At 39.9% G+C, this 10,735-nt stretch overlaps 1 protein-coding gene across 2 annotated transcripts in view; it reads left to right on the forward strand.

Annotated features, from left to right (window-relative positions):
- LOC109991283 (noelin-2-like) overlaps positions 1 to 9,049 on the forward strand; it is a 30,949-nt gene extending 21,900 nt beyond the window's left edge. For both annotated transcript variants that reach the window (XM_065955955.1, XM_065955951.1), the window contains 3 exons: positions 1,763 to 1,939; positions 2,040 to 2,213; positions 2,581 to 9,049. In XM_065955955.1, the coding sequence (XP_065812027.1) occupies positions 1,763 to 1,939; positions 2,040 to 2,213; positions 2,581 to 2,901 (672 nt within the window). In that variant the 3' untranslated portion in view covers positions 2,902 to 9,049. The remainder of the gene's footprint in view (positions 1 to 1,762; positions 1,940 to 2,039; positions 2,214 to 2,580) is intronic.
- The last annotated feature ends 1,686 nt before the right edge of the window (positions 9,050 to 10,735 follow it).

Consider the following 10,735-nt stretch of genomic DNA (forward strand, 5'->3'; position numbering starts at 1 on the left):
CAAAAATTATTTCACAGACTAACTGGATTTTCTTCTCCGTAAATCACTCCTCTGTATTTAAGCCTTTCTTTAGAATCAATTTAAGATGTGTGCTTTAGTGAAATGGATATAGGCAAACTGGGAAGAAGAAGAGAAAGGTGCTTACATAGCACTTGTTGTATAATCACAGTGTCTGGAGCTTGTTTAGAATAAGCGAATGGTGCAGTTGAATGCAAGAAGAATACAGCTGCCAGAAAACAAAGGGGCTGATGCTATGAAACATTGATTTAAAGGGGATTGAAACAGAAGAAGAATCATCAGATGAGCTGCTGAAGCACAGAGCAGAGAGAGCAATCAGTCTGTTATATTATAAACATCAAGCTGCGTGGCATTAAAACATTGTGTTAGTGATGTGTCTCTGAATCTGCGCAATCTGCTATCTTTGTCTCCATCTCTGGTTTAATGGGTTTAATTTGAGGTATTGTGACTAAAAGGATCTGTACTGCAGAAAAGTTGCTGCCATTGCAGAAGATGTTTTTTCTTTCCTTTGACTAACAAAAAAACAAAGATATTTTTCATCCGCTCTCTCTTTTCTGCCCCCTTGCACATTTGTCTGTGTGCAGAGGAAATGTCTAGTCTTTTTCTCCATCAATGATTTCTCTAGCCAGTGCTCTTAGCGCTTTTCTTTCATCTATTTCACCTCCTGTCCCTCATTGGGTAATTAATCCTCCATGCTGTGTTGACGTTCAATTTTCCTCCCATTTTGTTTCTTTTTCAAGCTTTTCTATCTTGTTGTGTCTGTCTGTTGCTTCTCCATGGATCTGATTCTTTTCTCCATATAACCATCCAACAGATTTTAAAGCTGTGGCTAGCATGTGATAGCTTATTAAGTTAGCTCTGTGGGTTGAATCCCAATGTCTAGCTGACTCGTCTTAAAGCAACATCATGTAGAAATTCAGTTGGGTGCGCTCTGGCTTTTCAACTACAACGTGATAAACACAGTGCTGTCATGGCTCCCCCTCATAGACAATATGCATCTCACAGAGAGGTGTTGTTGTTAGAAACCAAAGACCCATGTCGTCTAACACTGTACAGTAGTATTACTGGATTTTGTGTAAATATGACTCTGCTAGCATCGACAGCCCATTATAAAGAAAGATTGTGGCATATTATGTATTTATTCATTTATTTGTATGCAAGCCTGAGACATAACTAGGTGACTTCCTTCACCTGGTAAAGCTGCAAAACATGAGACAACAATGACACCGATAACAATACAGCCTATACACGTACTGTAGAGTTTAGAAATAATTGGTCTTTTGGTGAGAATGTGTGTGTTGGCCTATTCTGTTGGGATTTTGAAAACAATAAAAACCCATGTTAGATATTAAATGCAATGTATCATTTACACTTGATGGGGGGGGGGGGGGGGGATTTAAGAAAGAGTAACCCTTTAAACTCTTTGGATATTAAGCCTCTCTCTAATTTAAGATTCATGGACAGACTGATGTGTGTAGTTATGGTTGCTCAGCTCTGATGAGACACCTGCCATCCTGGTGAGAAGTTTAAATACTTTCGGTTTCCTTTACTGATTTTCTGGATTTCAAAGGCTCAATGTGAAAAACAGCACATGGGACAAAGTGCTGGCTTAAGCGCTGTGTCATGATGGATCCCTATGCAAATGTAGCAGACTTCAACACTGAGTGGGAGTAAAATGTAACACTCTGGACACAAAGTTAAGATCAGAATTTGATCTTCTCTTTCTCCTCCTCCTCTCCCTCAGGTGTGGTCAATGGACGGCTACTACAAGGGCAAGCGTGTGCTGGAGTACAGGACCATGGGGGATTTCACAAAGGGGCAGAACTTTGTGCAGCACCTGTTGCCCCACCCCTGGGCAGGAACCGGCCATGTGGTTTACAACGGGTCCCTGTACTATAACAAGCACCAGAGCAACATCCTGGTAGGCGACTGTCTGAGAGGGTTTGTCTGTTTATGAAGAAACACAGGAGGTGTTTTATAACCACATAACCCGATTGAGAGGTGTGCGTCTGCATTTGCAGGTTCAGTACCATTTCCGCTCTCGCAGCGTGTTGCTGCAGCGCAGTCTGAGTGGAGCCGGATACAACAACACATTTCCCTACAGCTGGGGAGGATCCTCTGACATCGACCTCATGGCTGATGAGATGGGACTGTGGGCCGTCTACACCTCCATCCCAAACGCTGGAAACATAATGGTACAGTCATTTTCACTATTATTTTTTTATGTACAAATTGTGCATACAAACAAAAGGATGGAAACATGCTCATAGTTCAGTAGCTGTAACTAGGCACATCAACAGAGAGCTTTTGGGGAAAAAAAGGAAAGATAGTACTGTTTCAAAAATTATCTTTGTTTTTTCTGTTCTGCAAGTGCTTGTTTTATAAAACATCTGGCATATATGCCAGTATAGATAAATCTACACTGATTTGATTGATTATCCAATTAAATCCTCAAAACAGGACTTTTGACTTTATCATCTTACTCAGCAGCTCCCCTCTGTGATTTTTGTTTGTATGCTAATTTTGCGATCTCTGTTAACAACTATTAATATCCGTCTCCAGGTGAGTCGACTGGACCCTCGCTCCCTGGACATCCTGCAGAGCTGGGACACAGGGTTTCCTAAGCGTAGCGCAGGGGAGGCCTTCATCATCTGCGGCACTCTGTACGTCACCAACTCCCACCTGGCTGGAGCCAAGGTCCATTTTGCCTACAACACGAACACCTCCACGTACGAGTACACTGACATCCCTTTCCACAACCAGTACTCCCACATCAGCATGATGGACTACAACCCCCGAGAGCGAGCGCTGTACACTTGGAACAACGGACACCAGGTGCTCTACAACGTCACACTGTTTCACGTCATCAGGAGCGACGGATAGATTGACAAAAAGGTAAAAAAAGAAAAGAGGGGCTTGTAGAAAAGATGGAGGGACTTCAACTTACAGTACAAAACACACTATGTCGATTCACATCAACCGGAAAACAAAACCATCTATGTTGGAACTTAAGTGACTTCTAGACACAAAACACTGTTGCAGAACACATGTTTAAAGGTCACGGAGAAGAATTTCACCATAAAGAATTCAAAAATTAACTGCCTCTGCTAAAAGGACATTGACACAAGGACGTTAGAAAGTTTGCATTCATCCATATTCTGTTAGGTTTCATCCACCTGTGTCTAAAGAAGTGATTTTGGAAGTTGGAGGTTGAATTGTAAATAAAACTGCAGCTTGTGAACTTGAGCAAGGATGGCGGACCTGGTGGAGAGATTGTGGGTTTGTGATGTGGTTGTGGACGTGTGAAGTCAGCATGGTTATTCATTTAATTAAACATTACTGTCAAACTCTATCAGGACTGTTGTCTCTGTTTTGGGGCATGAAGGGTGGCGAGGTAAAAATGGAGGCTATAGGATTTTGTTTTACAGTTATTAATATGAGCCTGTGTGTCTCATTATATATAGAATGTAAATGTTGACAGAAAATAGGTTGTAAGTCTCTTGTTGTTCTGTGTCATGATGTTAACAAATCTGTGTGAAAACAGGGAATAAAGTATAAGACCACGACAGAACAAAGCAAATAAAAACACATTCATACACAAAAGGGAAAAATCTAGTCTCTTACATACTAAATACAGTGTAAACTTTTGTACATTTTAGTAAACACTTATTTTAACTGCTTTGTTGGCTACTCATTTCGTGTGATTTTCTGAATTCCAAATTAAATGCCCCCCCTGACATCAAATTGGCCAAAATCTTTAGCTATGATTAGTTGTTCATGTTGAAACCTATTTTGAAGCTGAGTTACAACAGACTGCGTGTTGCATTTGAGTCTTTCACAATCTTTTGTGTGCACTTTAAAAAAGGGGGGAACTTTCTGTTTTGGCGAGTCCATTGACGAATCAGTACCTCTAACGTCTTTGCTGATTTTGTCCTGTGCATGTGTAAGTAGTGTCAGTTTTCTTGTAGCAGTCAGAAGTATAATTCAATAAGAATATTTGCCATCAGTCTGTTAAACAGCTAAAATCTCCTCAAAAGAGATTAAACTTTGAGTTATGTTATGGACAATTGAATACAAAAGTATTTCCTTTCTGTTTGATATAGTGTCTGTCCGCCCAATCAGAATTTAAGAATAATGAGCTCAGAAACAATACTGAAAAGAGTGTAAACAGTATAAATAGTATAAGAGTAATTCTGCAGATCTGGTTCATTTTGTGGTTAAATAGTAAAAGAATGTTGAAAAACCACACCAAAAATACAGTCCACATTTTCTAACACACTTGCTTCAGAGCACTCCAATTGTGCTGGAAATCGTTAGAGGATCAATGGACCTTGATCAATCATAACAGCTTTGTATTGATTTGTGGTGACCCTTCACTCTATAGGACAAGTGGACCCCTGATGGTTCTTTCCTTCCATTGGCCTCTCATCAGTGTGTGTTTTTTTGTATTGAATGGTTAGCTGATAAAATGCTGTGCAGCCTGTAAGATAACGGTGGATTTGCCCATCATTAAGGTTGGCTGCTAACACTCAATATCCACAATATTATAATTTGTCCATATGAAATATCAAATGCTGCCACTGTCATCCTGGACAGTCTCAGGCATCGCTGATCTGTATATGTTTTGTGAAAGACAAATTTGATTTGGAAACTGATGCTTTAATTGTTTTGTATGGAAAACCCTAAGAGGACATGCTGGTTATTGTCTCGAGATCTCCACTTATTTTTCTCCTGAGATAACAGCACTTGATTTTCCCATTATAACAGATTAATTCACTAAATTATCTCAAAATAATAAAAGCTAGTTTTCTGGTGCTTACAGAATTATTCTGACAATTTAGAAATGAAACAACAAACTGCAGTGTTGGCCAGACCACAACATGCCATGCTGCCATTGCCCACACTCAACCCCAGCTCCTGTAGCCACATGCTCGTCCTTGGACAAGACACTGAACACAAAATCACAGCGTGTCAGCAGCATGTGAACGGATAATACTGATGGACAGTTGACTTAGCAGCCTCTGACATCAGTGTGTGAATAGGTAAATGTGACCTGCTGTGTAAAAGGTGTAAGAAGAGATATGTTGCTCAAGTCCATTTACTTATGAGGAAAGTTCAGTCTATTTCTGTTTGTTTTGTGTCTCTGCAACTCTGAGGATACAACATAAATATGTCTAGATCTCGATGAAAAGAGCCATAAATTACACGTTATCAAGGGAGAAAATAGTAAAGAAAAAAAGGTCTGGATGCATTGGCTGCTTAGGGCTTCAGTTGTTATTACACTAATTAGATATAATAAATAAATGATTGCAATTTGTATAACAGTGCTCTCCTTTCTCCTTTAAATATATATTTGTTCAAATTATTCCGACTTGCTCAGCTGACTCTGCTGTTCACCGACTAAAATACTTTGTACTTTAGTGACTGAGAGTACCATTTGAATACTGCCTTTATTTCTCTATAATTCTGGATAATCACAAATGCTTTCCCGTAAAACTCTCATCCAATTATTGGAACATTTACAACTCATAATTATGTGTTATCTAACGTTCCAAACAACAAGAAAGTTGCAGTGCACATAAACAGATTCTCACCAATTCTTTAAAGCACTTAAACCCTTATTTATTTATAAGGTTACATAAGGACACATGCTTCTTTCAGCCTTTTCACATTGCAGTCTATTGCACAAAGTCAACCACACGTCCACGTCCTGTATTGCAGTTTGTGATGTTACTCTTGCAGACACGTTATATAACAAGTTGGCACACATTTTAACACTGCTTTGAGACACAAGTGAGCATATTGTTGGAATCACTTCGCATCGATAGGCTGCATAGACTCCCTGAGATTGATTTCCGTCCATCTCTTCGTGTTTCTCTGCCTTTATTTATTTATTTTATCCCTCTTTTCTTTATTTACCTTCCTCCCTGCTGTCTTTGGCAAGGCCCCCAGTCAGTTTGGCACAGTCCCTGCTGCTAGGTTTCCCGTCTCTCTATCTATCACCATCATTGGCTCGGATTTTCTGCATCGTGGAAGAGCTCCTCCAGAAGGGATACTCAGTCATGCACACACACAGATGCAATGCACATTAATACACACACACAAAACCTTGAACAAAATGCTTCCTGCAGAGAACTAGATGCCGGATATATCATTTTTAGCTTTTTATTTATTTATCCCTATCTGTCTATCCATCCATCGGCTTTTGTCCCCCGGGCAGATATCAGTCGTATGAATAATTAAGTGATGTTAAAAGAGACCACCTGAGGGAAGAAGAAGGAGGAGAAAAGGAACGCGAATGAAGAAAGGGAGGACAGATAACAGAAAACAAAACGGAAAAGGGTCTTAAGTTAAGAGATAAAAGCCTGATATGGGAGAAAGGGATTCCTCAGTGCATGTCAGTGCAGTGCAGAGCAGAGCGCAGAGAGAGACATTTGGCCAGTGATCATGTTTAATTAATGATGGAGGAATCAGCCGATTAAACAAGGACACAGGCTCAAAGACTAACCTGGGAGGGAAAAACAAGCGGGTGGGTGAAGGAGGAGGTCAAGGAGATGATGGGGAGTTTCCTATCCCTCTTTTAAACAGGACGAAAATACATAAGTAAACAGAACAAAATTGGAGGTCTAAAAGAGCGGCATCAGGTTCTACCCGGGCTCTCCTGCTGCTGTTCTATTTATAGAAGTATGAGCACATTGGGGAGGGGAAACCAGCCAATTAGAATGTAGCTGCACTACGACTAGTAAACCCCTCAGTCAGTCACGCTCACATGCCCTCACAAAGATGTCGCACTTCATGTTGTCACTAATTGTCACCCAGATCTCCTCCTCAGGGAGCTTGCTGGAATCTGTGGGTATTATCTGACCTGCAGGCCGCTAATGACGCCCAATCACTGGTGTCTGGTTTGAGCAGAGAAAGTTGAATTCCACTCCTCTGAGCCTGACGGACTATGGGCTAGTTAGCATTGTTGCAGTGGTTGGGTTGCAAATTGGCACACAAGGTGGGAATCTCAAATAGGTTTCCTACAACACACTGCAGAATGTGTATGAGATATGGTATCGGAGGTATTCTGGTCTCCGTCTGTAGAATGCACAACATCTTCTAATGGCGTTTCAGTGGACATTGGTTGTACACAGTAGAACAGTTCAGGTGGAGAGCAAAAAAGGTGGAACAAATCTTGTTGTGTAATCCCTAAACTCATCAGCGGTCATCTGAAGCGATTTGCCTTTCATTACTGTATTTAAACATCTCTATGACGTCATCTTTCAACATCAACTCCATGCTTGTTTCTCAACTGCCTAATCAGAATCGAGTGTAGTGTAGACAGAAGCAAGCTCGTATCGCTAACTGCTAGTGCAGTAGTCCAGAAAGCAGAAGCCTCAATCTGGCTATTTTACAGTCAAACATTGCCTATACTTCTAAATACATCGAAGATTGTACAACAAAATACATTTATTTTCATAACTTTGAAAGGGTGATTGATGCTCTGCTAACCACCTAAGCACCTCTTTGTTAGGCTGTAGCCTGTATCTACTCCAGTATTGACTGAATAGGGCATGTATAGTACACCAAACCCTATAGTTCATGTATCAGTATCAGCACCGCAATATTTGACAGAGAAATCTTTATCACCAATGTGTATTTAAATTATGACCAAGGTCAGGAAAAAATGTATTACAATACTCTCTGTATACAGATAAACGTATAGATAGCATTAAATTACTTTTAAATAAAAGCTGTCTGTGATACATGAAATAAAACACCCCACTTAAATGTTGTACCTTGAAAAAAACAGCATATTCATGCCGTGGTAATAAACTTGGGGTTAAGATAAACTGCCTTATCAGCAGATTGAATATTAAGAGCAATAAAACCTGAATGACAGGATAAACGGTGTGCATAAATTAAACAAATGAAACACAGACTGCTCTGCACAGTCACTTGGGAAACATTGACTTAATGTACACAGCAGCAATCTGAAGGATAAAGATGACGTTTAGGTCGTCTTGCATACAGATATGTTGCGCCTATAAAGAAAATCCAGACTGCAGTGTAGACATTTTCATTTAACAAAAAAAATGTATTTAAAATTCTGATCCTATAGTAATATTTTAGAGTTTTGTTGAGGCAGTTCAAGAAAAACTGAGCCTCTGATAACATAATAATAATAATACCATAACATTTTGGCCATTCTTCTTCTATACCTTTTTACTGGGACTATCAAACATAATTGATACCTCTTTTTTTATCGGTCTGTTAAAAATGACGTTATGCAGCCGGTAAGCTCTACCTAAAGCTGAGGTCCCATTGTTTATCGACTGATGGCAATATAGTATAACAAACAACTTTTGGGGGCTTCCTGTATAACCAGTGGGTAGTGATAGGATTTCCTGTGAAGGTTTCTTTTTTGGTTTATTTCCACTGTTATAGTACAACTAGAAAACTTGAGAAGCTAGAATGGAAAAAAAAACATCTAAGAGCAGAATGTTGCTGCACATGTGTACGGTGAACATCCCCGTGAAGCAACAGAGGTTTACAGAGGTTAATATAAGCTATAAGCTATATATTTGTTAAATGACAGCTGATGGAGGTCACATTATTGCAGATTGATTCAGCTTCTTTTGCTTTCCACACACACTGTTTTTCCCGTGTACAGCCGAAGCCCTATGATTAACAATTTGACAACACTTGTTAATCATAGGGCCAAGCCTTGCTCCGCTGAAGGTTAAAAATCATTCACCCGGGCCACCGATAGAATAGTGATTAGTGTGTGAGCCCCATGTATGGAGGATATAGTCCTCCAAGCGGATGGCCCAGTACCGACTCTGACCTGTGACTCCTTTCCATTCCCCACTCTCTATCGCCTCGATTTCTGACTCTATCCACTGTCCTATCTCTAAAATGTAAGGGTAAACTGTAAAGCCACTGAATATAACACTTGTTATGAATTGGCGCTATACAAATAATGATTGATTGACTGATTGATTGATTAAAATAAAGGCGTAAAAAGCCCAATAATAAACCTTATAAATCAGTCACCCTACAAACAGCTTTGTCTCATGCTGCCTCGAAGAACATTTGAAATTTAAACGATGCAACTGAGTTTATTACCTCTCTGATGTTCATTTGAGTCACATTAAGTAAAGAAAGTGTGTTACTGTACAGAGTTTAGCTCTAAGCTTGCAAGCATGTTGCTATGTATGTTCATCTTCAGATATCTCAACGGAAACTGTTCTTGATTCCTTTCAGCTCTCTCCATTTTTTCAGGATTTTTGCTTCTTTTTTTTTATTACGCTGTCTTGTTGAAAATGTTGCCAAAGTAGGTATTGATAATCCAACCCAACAGAACTATGTTACCTTAATCCACATACCCTAACTAAGAACCAGTCCCCTAGCTTTAACCACACCCTCAACCCCCTGATTTCTCAATGAAAGCCTTGTTATTTTATTCAACTTTCAATAAGTATTATCTGACGTATGTGAGTCTTAATTGACACATTTTTCCTCAGAGGCTGGTAAGAAGTGACTAGATACCTACACCATATTAGACTACCTGTTCTTCAACATTTCTTTGATATTTTGTAATGTTATTTTAAAGATACCATTATATGTCCCCATATTCCCATGAAATTAGTCTTTTTAGGTTTTCATTCTGTATATTTTTCAAAGTTGTTTTGCTCAAGGAAACACAGACTCAGAGGAGCCCCCTTGGTGGTCCCCAGAGCTAAGTACTTTGGATGATCATAAATAATTATTGTAATAGTTTTTATAATAATAAATAACTGATTGTGATTATGATTATGTGATTATGATTGACGCTAAAGTGAGCAGAAATGTGTCTCTAGCTGAGTTAAGAACATTCTGCTTTGTCAAGAACGTTTACCCCTGGACGCCGAGGTTCCCACATTACCAATTCTATGCATTTCTCCATCCCGGCTACCTTCGCTCTTGTTCCCTTTCATCATCTAATTTGATCTCTCTCCCTCCCTCGGAGTCTCTCTTCATTGAGATGCCGTTCCCTTCCCCACATCCAACAGAGCATCGCCTCCCTCTCCCTCTCCTCTTATCTCATTACTCTCTCTAATTAGCCCCAAACGAGCCCGTAGGAACCAATAACACGCCTGCACTCACGCATATCAATGAGAATCATATACATCTGCAAAGTCAGGTGTCATTTGTGTGTGTGTGTGTGTGTGTGTGTGTGTGTGTGTGTGTGTGTGTGTGTGTGTGTGTGTGTGTGTGTGTGTGTGTGTGTGTGTGTGTGTGTGTGTGTGTAAAATTCAAATTAATCTTTCTTGATGTCTGGATTTTCTCATACGGCCATGAGAGAGAAAGGTGAAGAAGAAACGGATAATTTAGGGTTCTTTTTAGGTATGGGATTTTTTTAAATGTTAAATACTTACACAAGTTTTGTTTGGTGGAATTCACACAGATGGACTATAATCTGTTCAATTGCACATGGGTTTTGTTGAGTTAACAGGTTGTGTGTCTGTGTGCTTGTGTACGTGTGGAGTGTGTTTGTGTGTTTGTGTGGGTGTGGGGCCAGCTTGTATCTCAGTTGGACACAGGAAGTGGAATCTTGGTCAGGAACAGATGATTGCAAGGCACACTGTCCCAGGACAAACTCTGTAACAGCAGAAGGCCACTACATGCACACACACACTCACACACACACACAACCTGTCCAATCACAAAAAACCTGTATAAAAAATGTCCA

The sequence above is a fragment of the Labrus bergylta genome, chromosome 1 (genome assembly GCF_963930695.1).
Source record: "Labrus bergylta chromosome 1, fLabBer1.1, whole genome shotgun sequence".
Lineage (NCBI taxonomy): Eukaryota > Metazoa > Chordata > Actinopteri > Labriformes > Labridae > Labrus > Labrus bergylta.